Source organism: Sceloporus undulatus, chromosome 9 (genome assembly GCF_019175285.1).
Source record: "Sceloporus undulatus isolate JIND9_A2432 ecotype Alabama chromosome 9, SceUnd_v1.1, whole genome shotgun sequence".
Lineage (NCBI taxonomy): Eukaryota > Metazoa > Chordata > Lepidosauria > Squamata > Phrynosomatidae > Sceloporus > Sceloporus undulatus.
The window spans coordinates 21,407,377-21,425,390 of record NC_056530.1 but is presented as its reverse complement, the minus strand read 5'-3'; the positions used below and the strand labels follow the sequence as shown (position 1 = coordinate 21,425,390).

General features: G+C 45.0%; 2 protein-coding genes across 5 annotated transcripts in view; both read right to left on the bottom strand.

The window, feature by feature from the left end:
- The window catches only part of ACTN4 (actinin alpha 4), an 87,423-nt gene extending 81,607 nt beyond the window's left edge, over nucleotides 1-5,816 (bottom strand). For all 4 annotated transcript variants that reach the window (XM_042439024.1, XM_042439021.1, XM_042439022.1 and 1 more), the window contains exon 1: nucleotides 5,526-5,816. In XM_042439024.1, coding sequence (XP_042294958.1) covers nucleotides 5,526-5,666 — 141 coding nt within the window. In that variant the 5' untranslated portion in view covers nucleotides 5,667-5,816. The remainder of the gene's footprint in view (nucleotides 1-5,525) is intronic.
- A 7,802-nt stretch (nucleotides 5,817-13,618) lies between these two features.
- Nucleotides 13,619-18,014, bottom strand: EIF3K (eukaryotic translation initiation factor 3 subunit K). Its single transcript, XM_042439119.1, has 8 exons — nucleotides 17,865-18,014; nucleotides 16,990-17,088; nucleotides 16,495-16,615; nucleotides 15,723-15,797; nucleotides 15,396-15,462; nucleotides 14,851-14,928; nucleotides 14,097-14,222; nucleotides 13,619-13,739 (listed from the first exon to the last, which is right to left on the bottom strand). Exons 1-8 carry the CDS (start codon nucleotides 17,921-17,923, stop codon nucleotides 13,708-13,710), a joined length of 657 nt encoding a protein of 218 aa, XP_042295053.1. The 5' UTR covers nucleotides 17,924-18,014; the 3' UTR covers nucleotides 13,619-13,707.

Here is an 18,014-nt window from a genome sequence, read left to right as displayed (position 1 = left end):
AGAAATAGTCTATACAGTTGGTTTAACAGTTTAGGCTACAGGTTGTTGAAGGGGAAAGATATGCAGGCCTTAAATTCTGTGCATATAGAAAGCTAGCATTATCAGGAGGGCAATGCCATAGCATAGCTTCCCCCCTTCCCAACATGATGTGCTGCTTTTCTGGGTGCAGGCAGGTGTATTTTCGTAGGCAAGCATTCAGACTGTTTTCTACATATACCCTTCTGATCTTGCAGCCTGAAGTCTAGAAGGAGTTGACACAAAGAAGATTCTGCCAAAGTGCTTGATATACACATTTTATGTATTGAGGGAAAAGCAGGGAGGAAGAAAAGGGAAAGTACACCCCATGGAAACACCTTGAACAGCCCCTGGAACAGAAGAACGAGCCTCTGCTGGGATGGAAGCCATATGCTGCATGGTATGCTGTGCTCTTAGCTGCGCTCTCCTTGTAAAAATAGCTCCAGTGCCACGTCAGAGTGACAAGGCTGACTTAAAGCATATAGCCAGGTGTGGCGGGTGGAGCTATGCTACTGTTCAAGGTTTAAGAGGCTGCTCCTCCTCTTCATCTCTTCCCTCTTCCCCAGCAAATGTTACATGAACAGTCTTTTGGAAAGCAAGCTCTGCACTCCCTCCAGGCCACAGCTATGCCAGAAAACATGGGAAAGTCATTAGCAGGACTGAGCTGGCTCTCATTCAACGGCGCTCACAAGTCTAGCGGCTACCACTTTGGTATCTTGCTTTCAGTCCTGCAACTGGGGAGGGGAGGTGGAATGTGGAAAGCGTGAGAGGTTTGTTACATGCATTTGATCGACACAGGTTTGTTCTATTCAGAACAATGTTCCCGCAAGGGGGGGGAGTTTTCCTCCCTCCAACTCAGAGCGCAGAGAGTCCCAGTGCTTCCTTAAATTTGGCTCCAAGGTTCTTAGCTCAGCCTTAAAGACAGTGTGCAATTAAGATAATTAAACTAAATACCAGATGGCCACCTTGGCTCAGCCGCTACTTGCCCTACAGAATCCAGAATGTAAATGCTTGGCTGGACAAAGCAAATGCAAGAGGCCAGAACTTTCTTAAGAGTCATTCTTCCAAGGTCTTGAAATTCAAATTCTCTGTGACTTGAGGGGAAGAGGAAATGAAGTTTGGTGCAAGGGAGATTGGGCCAACACAAGGACAAAAGGCTTGCAGAGTTAACTCCAGTGCAAAACAGGTTATTGTGAAAAGAACAAAATCCATTACTGATCGGTTATAAATCTAGCTTGCTAAAAAGAAACTAGAAGTATTTATTCATAAGAGTGACACCACTGGGATTTTTAGATGCCATTTGAGTGTTTGGACACTTTCTCTGAATCATCTCTACAGCACTATCATAAGGTAAACCAGTGTTAATGCAAATGGAAGGTGGGACACTGCATCCAGACATGCTAAACCCACCCTTACCTTCACAGAAAAGGCAACACCTCCAACACATCCTGGTTCACAGTTTTCCTTTTGTGCAAGAGCAGCTGTTATTCTCTAGAAATCCACAACTATGCCATTTGCAAAGACATTATTAACTCGCATGTGTCTGGAGAAGCAAAATGCAGTTTGGAGGGCAGGGAGCAAATGCCCAGAGGCCCAAACCAGGCTGTCTGCATTCATCTGAGCCTCTCCCTCACCCCATGCACAAAGCACATGCCTTTTAACACTCAGCAAGCTAGAGTGGGGTTTTGCTATAGTGACAGCACATGGAGCTGGAGAACTCTTGTCAGCCCTGAGCAAATATTTCCACATCAGAGGCCACAGAGATGGAAGCAGAAATCCTCTCTGCCTGGCAAGAGACTGGGAACAATACCAGTCAGTGCTACTGGATATGGCAGCTGAACTCAGGGAAGCTGGTGGGGCTTGGTTGTTTTTAGGGTAGGAGAGATCTGGAGCATGTCCAATAAACCCCTTCAATAATAGTAGCTTTCACTACAGCCTAAATTTAAAATGAAATAATACATATCTGTCTCCTGTAAGCAGTGTCCAGAAATAATATCACCAATACTATATATCCATATACTTCCTAGAATTTCTGAGCACTGCACAGGTTCCTTCTTGCCCCATAAAACAGCCCTGACCACAGGCTAATAATCTAATAGCGGTCAGACACATTAGCAGTCCCTAATCTTTCTGGGTCACAGGCCTCTTCAAGAATCCAATGAAAGCTATGGACCGCCACCCCCAGGAAAATGCATACAGATATATGCATAGGCTAAATTGTTCATGCCGTGTATTTCCAAATCAATTTTCACTCTGGCAAGAAAAATCTAGAATGACAGGAAATAAATAAAGTCCAGTGGAGCCTTGTTATACGCTGGGGTTTGGTTCCAAGATAACAAAATCCATGGATGCTCAAGCCCCATTAAATAGAGTGACAGAGCAAAATGGTGTCCCTTATCAAAAATGGAAAATCGAGGTTTGATATTTGAAATTTATACTTTTCAAAAACATTTGCAAACGGTGTATGCTTGAATCCGTGTGTAAAAAATCTGTTTATAAGAAGGGCCGACTGTAAAGGGAAGCTGCATTTCTAATGGGTCCCAAGTTAACAAGAAAATGGGGGGCAGGAAATGGAAAGTGACTGCAAGACAGCGCTTCCCTCCCCACATATTTCTCAGCATTTACTGCTCAAAGCATTCCTGCTGGGAAGAAGGGGAAAGGACAGATGCTCTAGTTCCATATCACCCATAAAAACGACACATGTAGTGCCACCCACCAACTCCAAGAGGCCAAGAGCCGCCAGCGGGGCCTTTCCATGATGAGCCGCTTGTAATTAAAACACAGCTCCCCAGCAGCTGAGGGAGGGGAGAAGGGGGAAAGCCAGTCACACAGACACCCTCCAGCTCTTTCCCATCCCCCTCCAGAGGATGAATCAATGAAGGGAGAAGGCTGGGCAGAGCTGGCTGGCAACACACAAGCTTCACCAGGCCAGTTTGGCTGCCCCTCCCAGCACTGCGCTTCTGCTCTTCCCACCCCTCCTTCCCTGACATTTCCATAAGCAAATGCCAGCCAGCCAACCACCGTGATCAGCAGCAAGGTTGCACTCTGTCCTCAAGGCCTTTGAGTTTAGGGCCTAGTAAAATAGACTCATCCGCCCCAGCATCCAGCTCCCCAAGCACCAGAGTACTACCATCCCAATGGTGGCAGAGTGGCTAAATGCCAGTCCTGCAGCCACAAGGCTCCGAGGTTGACCCAGCCTTCCATCCTTTCAGAGTTTCGGGCTTAGTTTTTATTGTATACTAGTTGGTATTATTTTAGAGTTATTTTAATCATGTAATGTTGTTGTTGTTTTACATTGTACGCTGCTTAGCAGGTTTTCATTCTTTTTCTTCCCCCCCCCTTATTTTATTTTGACCCTTGCTATGAAAAGCGCTGTGCAAACTTTACAGCGCTCTATAAATGAATGTTAATGTTAATAAGGTCAGTAAAATAAAATAAGCCGCTCTGAGAGCCTTTAGGGCTGAAGGGCGGGGTATAAATAATGTCAATAAATAAATAAACTGATTACCCAGTATCCCTCAGACCAAGTCTACAAAAGCTTAAGTTACAGCTTCTTTGGCTCAGTTAGTGATATTGTAGATCAGCGGTCCAACTGAGCTCTTTAAAGGATTTTGGACTTCAGCTCCCAGAATCCCAAACTACTGGCCAACATGGGAGAGGCTTCTGGGAGCTGAAGAGCAAAATCTCTTAAAGGGCACAGTTTGAGGGCCACTGTTACAGACTAACATGTCTCTGAGAATTATCCTGCAGTGCTATCTGGCCCCCCCCCCAAAAAAGCCACCCAAGGTTGACTAGATCCCCCAGTCCACTATGCTACCTAAAGGATCCTCTGGCCTTTTCCTATATGAGCCTGTCTCACTCACTGCAACCTCTGACCCAAGATTTCTGACCCTTCAATGAGTATCTTCCCTGTTCAGGTTGAGAACCATCATAAGGCAGGAAAGTGCCAGTGTCTCAGGCAAGTCTATTCTCCGAGAGACCCCTCTCCCCAGCCAGGGCTGCCCTTTGTTTGCTAACTCTGCATTGTTCTCCCTCAGCCCAGAAACCCTAAATCTCATCATTCCACTGGCCTCCACATATTATATCATGGACACCACTTTTTCAGGCCCAGTACCTCTGGTCACTCCAATCCTCCCTCCTCCAGCAACAAAAAATACCCTTTGATTCCTCCAACTCTCTCCTCAACCACCAACTTCTTTCTGTCTGGCGCAATATAGGGACATTCATCTACAGTGAACTTTAGACCCGATATCACTGGCCTGGGTTTGAGTACATGGCTCCTCAATATAGCACTAGATAGATATTTATCACTATTATCAATAAGGTTGTTGTTACTGTTGTTATTGTTATATGCTAGTCCCCAGTAACTGTATGTTATTTCAGGGCTCTCCTTGCTGCAGCCCCACAAAAGTAAAACAAATACACAGAATGGCTTTTTTTAAAAGCCCAAAAACCTCCTTACGTCCAATAATTAGACTTTCCTGGCTCTGCTCCTCCTCCTCCTCCTCCTCCTCTCCACTGCCTTTGCCATGACTGCTTTCTCTGTATTAAAAAGGTTTCCACCCCAGCTTTCCAGAGCATCTTGGCACCACTTCCATTGCAAAATGATATACAGGGAATATATGTGTGTGTTAAGTGTGGAAACCCTAACCCTATCCACCTCTCTTTTAGTTGAGTTTAATGTGTGCATATATAGATTTATATGTGTGTGTGTGTGTGTGTGTGTGTGTGTATAATAGTGGTGGGAATCATAACCCTATCCATTCCTCTGTGAGAGAGAGAGAGAACATATGGAAACCCTAACCCTATCCACCTCTCTTTCAGTTTACTTTGGTGTGTGCATATATAGATATATATGTAAGTGTGTGTGCATGCATATATATATATATATATATCTAGCAATGGAAACGTAACTCCATCCACCTCTTTTAGTTTCGTATGTGTAATACTAAACTCTCTCTCTCTCTCTCTCTCTCTATATATATATATATATATTTGTGTGTGCGCACAGCGGTGGAAATCAGGACAATGCCCACCTCATGCAGTTCTGCGTGCGAGTGTGTATAATATATATGCACATTAAGCTATGAAAATCATAACCTTATCCACACAAAGCTTAGCTTATAGACACTTTACATTACACACAGACTTGAAAGGGGTGGAAACCCTGCCCCTGCCCCCTCTCCCCTTCCAAAGCTCTGCAGGGGCGGCTGTTGTCCTTATTATTATTATTGTTCCTGAAGCTATGAAGAAAAGCAGCCAAGTTCTCTTCAGTCCTTTTGTGTGTTTTAAGTAAATGTTGAAAACTTGAGAGGGTTTCTGCGCATGCGCAGAGGGCCCTCTGTCTGCCTCAGACCCACTCCCTCCCTCCATGCCTCCCGCTGGCTTGGAAACTCTGGCTGCAGCCACACTGGAGAAATAACCCGGTTTGGCACCGGTTTAACTCTGGGTTGCCTCAAAGGCTATGGAATTCTGGGAGTTGGCGTTTGGGCCCCACAGAGCTGACTCACCTTCCGCTGCTGCTTCTCCCAGGCCGGGTCGAGCAGGAGGTCCCGGTCCCAGTCGTCCTCTTGAGCCATGTAGTCCCCGATGCCCGGCCCGTTGCCGCTGTACTGGTAAGCGGGTTGTCCGGCTGCGTGGTAATCCACCATAGTCTGCTCTCCCCGGGTAAGCGGGGCGGGATAAGCGGGAGGGCGGTCCGGCGGTTCGGGGTGGTTCCTCTGATGAAGAGGAGGAGGAGGAGAAGGAGCGCCTTGCTCCGTCCGAGGCGGCGGCAACTGACGACGACTAGCAACGCCGCGGGTTGAGCGAGGCCACTGCGCCTGCGCGGACACGCCCCCTTTCCTCATTGGCTCCCTGCTAGCGGCGCATGCGCCCCGAAGATGAAAGACGAGCCGCCCATAGGAATAAGCCACGCCCTCCTCCTTCACTGGTGGCCGTGGAAGAAAGGAGACCCGCCCAGACAAATAAGCCAAGCCCCATTTCCTCACTGGCTCCTATTAGCGTTGCGAGCGCTCCAGGATCCGCCCATAAAAATAAGCCACGCCCCTTTCCTCACTGGCCGCTATCAGCGTAGCGAGCGCTCCAGGATCCGCCCATAGAAATAAGCCACGCCCCTTTACCTCGCTCCCTCCTATAAACATCGCGCCCCCGAGGACACGCCCACAGAAATAAGCCACACCTCTTTCTTCTCTGGCTCCCGTTAGCAGCACATGCTTCGCCTAGCAGGAAAACGAGACCCGCCCATAAAAGTAAGCCCCGCCCTGCCCTCCCCTTCGTGGCGATTCAGAAAAACTAGTACAGTACTGTAATTGGAAAAGACTGCGCAGACGCAAGGCTCGCCCGCTTCAAAAGTGGCGACTTCGGCGCGGCTGCGCAGTAGGCTGCTACTGGTGCAGCTTCGCTGGAAGCGCGCGCTTGGCTTCGTCTGCGTTGCGCATGCGCGCCGCGCGTCGACGCCTTTCTTCCTATTCTGAGGCGAATTCATGAGGGAAATTCACTTGCTTCCCATAATATTATTTTGGCCATTTCGTGTATTAATCCATACACAAAGCACAGTGTAACTCGTCACCGTCACATTGTCACCTCAGCAATTAATGTTATAAACCAAAATATTCATATGAACCCTATTTTATGCACTATCCCTACACTTTAAACCTTGAATTTTTGATGTGGTACCAACTGTAGTAAATAAAAAGAAACAAACACACCAAATTATAAATATATAAATTATTGAGGAAGTTGTTCTGGGGCTTTCTGGCTCAAGGCTATGGAATTCTGGGAGTTGGAGTCTGTTGTGGGGTCCAGAGCGGAGCTGTGGCAGTTCAAGCGGTATAGAAATATAAAGCGCTAATGGGATCATATACACCCATCCCTCTACATTTGCGGTTTTGACTTTTCCAGGGTCGATTATTCACAGATTTTATTAATATGTTCTCTCTAGGAATATCTAGCGGCGCAACTCTATGGTTAAATTTACCCAAAAGTTGCACTGAAGGACCTATAGGACGTTATCTTATAGGGAAATTGGAAGTATAATCCAATGGCAATCCGAACACAATCATGGAGTTTAATGTTATTGCGTGATAGACCGCCACATGCAATTTCGGGCAAATGGGAAGTCAGTCCGAACGCAATCATGGCGTTTCACGTTATTACGTAAGAGGTGATCACACGCAATTTCAGGCAATGGCAAGCTATTTTCGAACAATGAGAAGTCAGTTCGAACGCAATTTGAATTCACGTAAGTTCGCTGAACTGGCGAATTCACATGAATACGTTCTGGCCCAACTTTCTTTTCATTCAAAATTAAGAGAAATTCCTCCCGTGTGATAAACTCCATAGAGATTCCTAGAGAACACTCCACTGGGCCTTTGTAGCTCCTGCGGCGCAATTCTATGGTCAATGTCTGGCACATGTTGACCACAGAGTTGCCATGGAGGACCTAGAGATTCCTAGAGAGGTGTCCTCTCAGGTAGAAACACAGTGTTTTTGTTATTTGCGTTTTTTTCCACATTCAAAGTCCCGCACCCTTAACACCAGCGAATGCAGAGGGACATGTATATTAGGGAAGCAGAAACAACCTCAGGTTATTTCAAACCGCAGTTTCCTTAAACTCTAACCTCACTTTTGCATCAAGAAAGGAAGTGGTTAGGTCCTTCGTCCACCAGCGTGACTGAGCATCACCATCCAGGATGCAAACCATTGCCAACTTTCATTTGGGCCCAGGTTTTTTTTTTTTTTGTCTTAATAGTATTTTTATTAACATAAAAAGTAATACACACATCTCTTTGACATACCAACACAGGTCAACATAACAGTTACTTCCATCAGTTACTTTTAAGAGAACAAAAGAAAGGGTACTCCCTTTTTCAAACTGGAGCTGCTTCTCCATATTTAGAGGAAAAGCCACAGACATGGCTTTCTCATCCAGAGAATGTCTGCTCACGTTCCATTCCAAATATGCGCTGAAAATGTTCTAAATTACCACTGACACATCCAGGAATAAGCCGAGTGCCCCCCTGGGAGTGTCCGAAAGAGGAGGCTGGCGTAGACAGGCTTCCAGTAGGAACCAATTATTTCCATCCACCTGGACAGAGGTTCAGGGCTAGAGCAGCGCATTCCTTTGTACTGGCTCAGGCCTTCCCTTTTGCGCGACCGCTTGGATGGGACAGATTAACCAGGGAGCGCACGAAAAGCTTCCCTGGTCTCACAGACCAAATCACATCTGCAAGGAGCTGCAATGCTCAGCTTGATCAGATGCCTGGGCTAGAACAGCCCGTTTTGGAATAGGGTTATCCAGATTTTTGTACTGAAATATAGAGAATCAGCATCCAAATCCTATTCCAGAGAAAACCAGATTTTATGCCAAGATATTATGCAAGATGCAAGCCAAGGGCATATATAGCCTAGGTATTGTTTCAAGTATCGGCATCAAGGCCCAAAGATATCTGGAGACATTTCCAGATCTTCTAACAACTGGAACTATTAGTTACCCTTCTCTTCCCCAACAGCCAGTGTGGTGTAGCAGTCCGAGTGTTGGACTAAGATGCCAGGAGACCAGGGTTCGAATCCCTTTTCAGATGTGAAAACCATCTGAACAAAGTTTCAGGGTTTTTTAGGCTATGTGGCCATGTTCTAGAAGAATTTATTCCTGACGTTTTGCCAGCAGAAGAATGCTCTTCTCTGAAGATGCCCATAGCCACAGATGCTGGTGAAACGTCAGGAATAAACTCTTTTAGAACATGGCCACATAGCCCGAAAAACCCACAAAAAACTATGGATGCCAGCCATGAAAGCCTTCAACTTCACATCTGAACAAATCTTGCCAAGAAAATCTAATTATAGACTTGCCTTAGGGTCTCCAGAAGATTGGGGGGGGGGGGGAACCACTTGAAAGCACACGACAGCAGCAACAAACATTTCATTAGGCCCCAGTGCATTAGCTGTAAATGTAATTTTAAAAGTTGTTCACCCTGCAATATCCCACAGTTATAACTGTGATGTAGAGATACCTTCACTATTAGACAAGAGTGTTAGTGGCTTCCAGCCTCTGAGCTGCTTTGCCCACCCAAGAGGAGTATCTGAGCAAGAGGTGCTATCAGTGCCTCATCTGTCAGCTCTTGTTCTCTTTCAGCAGAGGCAAAACTATAATACTTTGGGGTGGTTAGTTTTGATAGACTGCATTCCACAGTGACTTCTCTTGGGTGTTGTTGCTCTCCTTGCAACACCCATTTTGTGTGTTGATTGATCGATGCTGCACATATGTCCTGGTATGGAATACCAACCCAATGACACAGCATTGCCAGGAACCACCCCATGCCCCCCTCCCCGACCTCGGCCCTGTCTTTCCATTTCTGGGTATTTCCTTTCACTCCCTGTCAAAGGCAAGAGACACACCCGACAAGGCAGGGACATTATCAAATAGACAGTGCAATTCACAGGCATGCCATAAAAATGTTGCTATGATGACACACAAAGCAGATATATAACAGGGGAGAGGGCATGGTTAAGGAAAAGAATTAGGATAGAGATTCACTTGAGCCATGATTCCATCTAAGAAAACATCCACCTCCACCAAGGCATTGGTTTGGACTTACGTGACGTTCAGAAGTCTAGTAATGGTCATAGCATTGCCAGATCTACAGGGCTCGGTGCTGAGTTTCCAGTTTCTGTGGGTCACCTCAAGGTGGGAAACCAGGATGCATACTGTATTCTCCAGATTTGCGGGGGCTCAGCTCCAGATAAAAGGGGGGAAGCTGCATGCAAAACTTCAGCTCACAGGCAAAACAGAATGCTACAATCTGCAAGTCTTAATTGATTTGTTGCTGAATGCATTAAGTTTAACTAGCTTCCAAATGCCCTCCCACTCCTTGCTTGGGCTAACTCTCTACTCTGCTCTGTATATACACTAAGCTATATGTAGCTGCGAAAGTTCCAACCAGGTCTCCAGGCCCTTCAACATTTTGGTGGCCCTCCTTTGGCTACGCCCCAATTTGTCAACATCCTTTCTGAATTGTGGTGCCCAGTACTGGGTACAGTATTCCAGGTGAGGCCTGACCAAAGCAGAACAGAGTGGCACTATTACTTCCCTTGATCTAGACACTATACTTATAGATAGGGTTAGCTGGAGTCTCTGAATGACCTCCACCCAAAGCACTGAGCCACTCTTCCGTAGAATCTGGCTCCTGCTGCCAGTGAATTTTAAAATAGCAAAATAGCCCCCCTGTGCTCAAAGATGGATGGAATCCCAGCCAGCATCTAAATCTCAGGAATGTTCAGCATCTCTGTGGACAGGAAAGGCAAGGGCATGACCCTGGCTGGACCACTAAGTGGAAAACAGAAAAGAGGAGGGGAGAGAGGGGCAAGAAAGCAAAAAAATGTTGCTTGGAATTACAAACAGCAAAGAGGAGGACCAGCAGCCAAGTTCAAAATGGCCCAAGATGTGCACATGTGGCCGACGGCCAAATTCCCAGCCTTACACTGGAGAACCTCTGCATCTGGAGACGGACTTTATATGGCCGCCTTCTGGAACTCGGCTTCCCCTTTGTAATCGATGGATATCTCAGACAGGCAAAGCCAGACAGTCTTGGCCTGCACAAAGCAGACATGTAGTGAGTGCAGCATGTGTGTATGGCTATGGCTATTTGGCTGCTGAGGTTGCATTCACACAGATGCAAAGAAGAGTGTTGCCTTTCTTCTTTCCCCCAGTTAGTTAACTGAGTTAAAACTACTTTTGCAATCTGAACTCAAGTCTGCAGCAATTGTAGTAAGCCGAGAACATGGGGGCAAAGTGGGGCTTTGTCAGGATTGTCCTTGCCAAACTGGGAGGTTGGAGGGTATGCACAGTTAGCCTCATTTGCAGTGTATAATTACAGTGTATTCTCCATGTTCATAGCAGCAGCAGCATAGAGACCTTTTTCTTACAACTAATTCTAAGAAACCATGAGTAACGGAGACTGCCACTTTTCTCTGTTTACAGTGGTTTTGTACTTTTAACAACTGTGGTAACAGCTAGGCAGCTACAAATCAGCACATCTTTGTATCTCCTTGCTGAGCAAAACCTGACCTGCCTGACTATTGGTTCTTACACAGTTATCAAATTTCTTATCTTGAATTATTCAGTCCCAGTTTTGGAGAAAGGCTGGGTAGAAATCAAATGCATAAGGATAGGCACTATTTTGGATTTCCTTTCTTTAAGTGGAAAAATAACGTAAAGGGTATTCAGCTTGAGAAATACAGGAATATTTTTTGCTGCTTTGGAAGTCTGTTTAGCAATACGCATTATGCCAAATGTAAAGCCATAGGGCATGGTTTCAGCCTCTATGGAAAACATATGTAGAGAACATTTCACAACCTAACAAGTGTAATTAGCATCTATAATTAACATTGGAAAGCCAGTGTGGAATAGTGGTTTGAGTGTTGGACTACGACTCTGGAGACCAGGGTTCGATCCTTGCTCAAAGGCAATGGCAAACCTACACTGAACAACTCTTGCCAAGGAAACACCATTACAGCTTTGCCTTAGGGTCGCCATAAGTCAGAAAAAACTTGAAGGTACACAACAACAACAACAACAACAAGAATTAATATTAGGTGGTAAACCATACCTTCCAATTTAGCAGGGACAATACAGATTAATCCTCTATCATCCCATTTTTTCAGCTGCTTTTAAAATGTCACATTCTCTCAACCTCAAAGAAAGGCAAAGGCAAGCCCCCTCTGAACAAATCTTGCCAAGAAAACCCTGTTAGGGTCACCATAACTCAGAAACAACTTGAAGGCACACAACAACAAGTGGTAGATATCTATATTATAAGCTAGCTTCAGGATACATCTAAGCTCTATATTTTAGAAATGCATGTAGCAGTACAGACTCAGCTCTACAAACCACATGGTCCAATTTACCATAATACAGTACATCTTTTCAAGTCGCACAGCATTAATGCAAGGGAGACAAACCGATATGCACCAGACTTTAGGCTTCAGATATTGTTGGAACTACAACTCCCCTGAGCCCTAACCAGAATACCCAGTGCTAAGGAATGTGAGAGTTGAGGTGCAACAGCATCTGGAAGACTTGAGCAATTTCTACCCTTTCTTTAGGACTACTATATCTGAATTAACAGCATTATCTATGAGCACTAAAGTACCTCTTTTTAATAAGTGACTGACAAAGGAAAATTAAAAATAAGTGTTGCTTCCTAGATTTCAGCAGATAAAGCCCTCAGATACAGTTTGCCAGCTCTGGGGGGGGGGGGAAATCCAGAGCCATCGCTATCAATAGCATAAAAATGTGACAATATGTTCAATGACTGCTGACATGGCAGTGTAGGAAAATGCTTAGGGTAGAGAGCCAACACTCATAAACCAGCTTGGGGCGTTCCTCCAACAGGCCACAGGGAGGGGAGTGCCTCCATCTTCTTTCACATTTGCTCAGGTAGAGTCAGCTTACAAGAACAGTGAAGCCTTTCTTCCCTATTCCTGGAGGGATTCATGAAGTTCTGGGCCCAGTTCCCAGTAGCATGGCCAGCCAGAGAGAATTTTTATTCAGGCGAGTTCCCAGACAGATTACAAAATACATTTGACGGGGGGTAAGGGAAGTGTGTTTTTGATTTCCAGGCCAAGAGTTAAGTTATCTAGCTGGATTTGGGAGGGAAGGGGAGAACGAGAGATTGACGAGAGACATCAGGACGTTTCAGCTTATTATCATTTTTTGGAATGCTTCCCTGATCTGTCAGTCAAATCTCCTGCTCCATTCTTTTTAGTTCCTTCTGAACATTTGAGCTCAGATCACTTTGGCTATGCTGACTCCTGAGCACCACCTAACGGTGATGAGACAAACAGTGCCATGGATGCTATGAGGTTTCAGATCTAAGTTTCCCATTTCTGAACTCAAAGACGTTCTGAACTCAAATAACTGTGTTAGTCTGGAAAATCAGTATTCAAAAGGATCCTGTAGCATCTTTGAGACTCACTAAAAGATGTTAGTAGCATGAGCTTTCATACACTTGAGTCTACTTCCCCTATCTTTGAGTCAATCTCAAAGGTGCTGCAAGATCCCTTTGCATACCATTTATGAGCATGTGTGCAAGCATATACAAATGACTTGAGGCACACAACAAGAGGTTTCAGGGGCTGTACTTGGGGATTCCAGGAGTCACACTTTGGCCACCCTTTTTGTACTCCCAAGCTCAAAGCCAAAGAACAGATGTATAAAAAGTAGCCTTGGCAATGAGTTTGACAGAAGGACATCCTCATGGGTGGCATGGAGAACTCTGTGAATCATTAAGATATATCCTTTCCACAAGTTAACTCCTTTCCACCATGTTAACTCATGGTGATATGAGGTGGAAGAATGAAGGGAAACGCATGTTCTTGCCACTGAAGCCAATCTCACTTTTGTCTACTAACTCAACTCTGAACACTATTACCTACTCTTCTCCAGCCATGATACTTTTAAGTTCCTAAGATGCAGGACATTAGCAGTCACATGTAGTATGAGGTGCCAACAAATGTCTGGCACCTCGGAGGACTTCTCTTTGCTGTTGTCTCACTTTTCTGAACTGCAAATAATGGCAGAGATCACAAGTGGGACAGGAACAACGCTAAACATTACAGTCCTTTATTGGCCAAATTCTTGAGAATATTTAAAATAAATTCAATGAGGGAGAATTAGTGAAAGACACCTTTTCACTGTGAAGAAGCCATGATACTTGAGACACCTGGAAGAAAAAGAGATAGAGAGATTCAGAATATGATGCAAAATTCAACAGAATCAGGGGTGGGCCAACTGTAAACAAAGGCTGGCCTTTCTTGAAAATAGAAGTGATTTCTAGTAACCTAAAATGGCCCAGGGAGGCTGAAAGCATGGCAAAAATGCCATCAGAGAAGCTACGTTTATGTGATGTAATGGTTTAAGTTTTAATGGCAGGGAGGGCACCTAATACTGTTTAATAATAATAATAATAATAATAATAATAATAATACTGTTTGAAAGTCAGCTCCTGTCTTGTTAACAGGAATGACAGTGGTGCAACAAGCATGACAACAGAGGAAGCAAAGGGAGGGGAGACATTTACTGTCAAAGTCTATCTTCTCCACAATGTTTTTGGGCTTGATGCTCTCCTCCTGGTTGCTGATGAAGATCGTCCCTGGTTCTGTCTCTGTCCAGCCATATTTGCTCATCCAAGACTTGAGTTGGTTGTCTGCAACAAAGAGAAGGTCAAGATGAGAGTAGGTAGGAAGGGCAATTCTACTTTGCCCTTCAAGGAAATTGCTGAGAAAACTTATGGAAACATGAATGTTTAAACAGAAAAGATTCGGAAACCAGCAAAAAGTTCAGAAAACTAACTACAACATTAGGGAATAACAAAAGGCTTTTGTCTCATGCTAAAATATAGACCAAGGTCAGTGTGTTGTGTAGCAGTTTGAGGGCTGGACCTGGACTCCAGGAGATGAAGGTTCATATCGCCACTGATATGTAACTGACATCCTCTCAGCCTTAAGAGAAGGCACTGACAAACCTCATCTGAAGAACTCTGGCCAGGAAAACCTTAGGACAGGGGCACCATAAGTCAGAGTCAGTTTGAAGGCACATAGTAAGAACAACAAAGTTAACAAGAGATGATGCCAGGACTGTCTTCCTTGAGGAAAGCATTCCATAATCAAGGTGCCACTACTTTGATGGTGAGAGGAGAGAGGAAAACTTGACTTTACACACATTGTACTTGAGATGAGCTTGTATGGAAACAGTTTAGAAAGAAAAGGAGACAAACACAGCTCCCTGGCCTTGAGAGAGAAAGAGAATTGGCTTACATGCCAGTAGTCACTCACCTGTGAGGTCACCCAACATCTTGGCTAGAAGCCAGCGGTCAATGTGTTGGTATGTGATCCCAACCACGTGACAGATGACTGTAAAAAGACAAGACAGCAGGCTCAGAGTGGTAGTTTTAACCAAGTTTTGAAACCACACAGCTTGCCTTGGATGCATCCTGGTTTAAGGAACACACTATTAGAACGAATGCAGTCGGAACCAATAGATTGCTTGCATGTGGCTTTAGGCGAGAAAGATTTGCCGTTAAAAAGAAAGGACGGAATACACCTTGTGTAAAGAGCTTTACAAATGCTGCTGCTATGGAGACTGAAAAGAGCACATAATTCTTCTTGTAGTGACAAACACAAATAGCAGGGATTCACTTAACAGTCACCTAACAAGAATGATAACTTAAGCAAGATGAGATGACCAGCATCCTTTCATGGACCCCTGAGCATTTTTTTTAAAACCAAAAGGTGATAATATAAATATAAATATGGATATAATAGTTCAGACTCTGAAGAAGGAGAAAGAAGCATGCAACAGTAGAGGGAAGCACACTTACATTTCCTAACAGAATCCTCAAATCCAGTAATCCCATCCAGGAGATCTATGTTCTCATCCAATGCTTGCTAACAAAACATAAATATTCATCATGATCACAAGTAATCTTCAAACAATGGATAATAACAGAACATTTTTGTTTCAGTTTGAAATCTGCCAATGACTTTGGTAGAAACAGAGGTGGAAGGTATCAAAGCTGAACTGTCTATAATAAATACTGTAAAACTATGAATTCCTTTTTTCCTTCACTTCCCAGAAAATGGCAACTTCAAAAATGTTTGCAAACGCAAAAGGCTCCTGGAATGAATGAGATGGAGTCTTAGCTTACCCAGAAAGCCTGAAAGTGGCATGTCTCCAACAGCTCCCCCAGATACAAGATCTGACGGATTGGTTTCTCCTCTTGCTGGAAGGAATGGCATTAAGGAAGGCAGCATATGAAATCGGAGAAAGGAATCAGGTTTTTTCTTTCTGGCTTGAAAAAGGGGATTCTGGGGATCACAAGACCTTTTAATCTACTTGTAATTGCCAGTACTAATAAAAGTTACTGTTCTTTGTTGTTACCTTTAGTGCCTTGATAATGGCCTAGCAAACTATAATTTATATCTGCTGCGTAGATGTGTTTGTCCTAACCCTTCAAGCTCCACTGATTTCACTAGAACGTAAGTCTGTGTCTGCTTGCCTATGCTTTGAGATCTCCTCTGAAGGACATGCTTGTATGTCTCCAGTAAGATCCGTTTGGGGAATGAGCACAAGAAACAGACTTTAATACAGTAGTGAAATAGACATCAAATTCTTTTCTGGTGCATATAAAGCTTCACTGACTTCACCAAAAAACCTTTCCTTTATGCTATAGAACCTTATGCTATTCCTATGTACTGTATTTTTATTATCGCTTCTGGTATACTTCCTTTGTGAGAGTGTAATTCTGAGAAGTGGATTATACTTATGTCTAAATAAATAAAACCTTACATTCTAGGTGGAAGATCAAAGTTTGCTGAAAGCCTCTTACAAGTTCATGGCTGAGCGAAACCAGAAGGCTGCGGTTTTTGGTGTATCGCTCAGTTTTGTTACCCCACGCTTTGCCCTTAGGCCAAGGATACATGCGCCTGGTCAATCATGCATTTGCAGAGTGTGAAGTCTGTGTGGGGCAGGTTGGTCAGGGCCTTCAACAGGATCTGGGCAGTTACTGTGGTTTGGAATAAGGCAGGGTTAAACTGATACCTGGAAGAGAAAGGAAATACAGTATCATGAGACTCTGATAAAATGGGATGGGCACAACTCTGTAGGACCTTTTGCTCAAGAGGTATGGCGTTTCCACACCAAATGTAGCCATAAACCAGATATACAACACTAGGGTCTGGAGGAGTTTTACATCACAGTTGTGAGGCTTTCACTCACAGACCCATTTTACAGGTGAAATGCCGAGACCAAAGAGTCCCAGGCTGTTCAGCAAATCCCTGGCTGAACCTTCAACCTTGAGCCTGACAGTCTATCTTCTGTAGCAAGACTGCCATGCAGTACATATACCCACCCAGCAACCACTGCTTTGCCCCAACTTGCAGCATTCTCTGGGCAAGGCAGACCGTTAGACTCACAGTTTAAGCACAGCCAAGTTGGCCTCCAAGTCGTAGGCGTTCTCCTTGGCCTGGGTCTCCACATAGTGCTCCAGCGTCGCCAGGTTCTCTGGGTTATACCTGAAACGCAGGAAAACAGCAGCGGAAATGCATTAGCCTAGAAGCAAATGGCGCATAGCATTTAAGAATGCTGTTGACTTTAATTCAAAGCCGCCTCTGAGGATCCCTTGCCTAAGAAAACACATTACTTCAGTACACTCTTATAGCGCTGCTGTTCCACTCTGACTTCCCCACCTGCCTCCTATAGCATTCTGGGGTTTGTAGTTCAGCGAGGCCTAAGAGCTCTCTGCGGAGGGTTCTAAATGCCTTTCCTTAAACTGCAATTCCCAGAATGCAACAGGGCAGTGAGAGTGGAATAGTGGTGCTATGAGAGCGCAGTGTGATGGTCAAGAAAGTCCCATAAAACTCATGGCATTTGGACTGCATCCAGACTGGAGAAATAACCCAGTTTGGCACCGCTTTGACTTGTTGTCTGGCTCACTGCTATGGAATTCTGGGAGTTGGAGTTTGTTGTGGGGCCCAGAGAACTCCGCTCTGGGCCCACAACAAACCCCAACTCCCAGAATTCCATAGTCTTGAGGCAGACATCAAGTTAAAGCAGCCTTGGACTCCAATTCCCAGAGTCCTTCACTGTTGGCCAAGCCAGCTGGGGCTTCTGGGATCTGAAGTCCCAAACATTGAGAAGCACCAATGTATGTGAATGCTGAGCCCCCCCCCCCAAGACTTTGAGTTCTGGCTGGGACAGGATTTGAGGGGGGTGACAGGTAACCATAGCAACCCCGAACCCACCCCCTCACTTCCGGCCCCCCTCCTCCTCCTCCTCCTGAGGCCAATACCTGTCGATGCCCTTCAGCAGCTTCCCCACATTCGCCCGCATTTGCTCGAAAAGCGCCATGGCACGCGGAACCGGGAGAGAAAGGACCGTAACACCTGAGACGGAAGCGGAAAGAGAGCGGACGAGAGCCACTTCCGGTCTGATAGATACC

Bases quoted from the DNA above. Each gene is read 5' to 3' on its own strand.
- EIF3K (XM_042439119.1), bottom strand. From the start codon at position 17,923: ATGGCGCTTTTCGAGCAAATGCGGGCGAATGTGGGGAAGCTGCTGAAG. The intron at 15,798-16,494 runs GTATCCTTGGCC...CATTCCTTCCAG, and splicing joins GCATGATTGACCAGGCGCAT to CAAGAGGAGAAACCAATCCG. The intron at 15,463-15,722 runs GTAAGCTAAGAC...ATGTTTTGTTAG, and splicing joins GCCACTTTCAGGCTTTCTGG to CAAGCATTGGATGAGAACAT.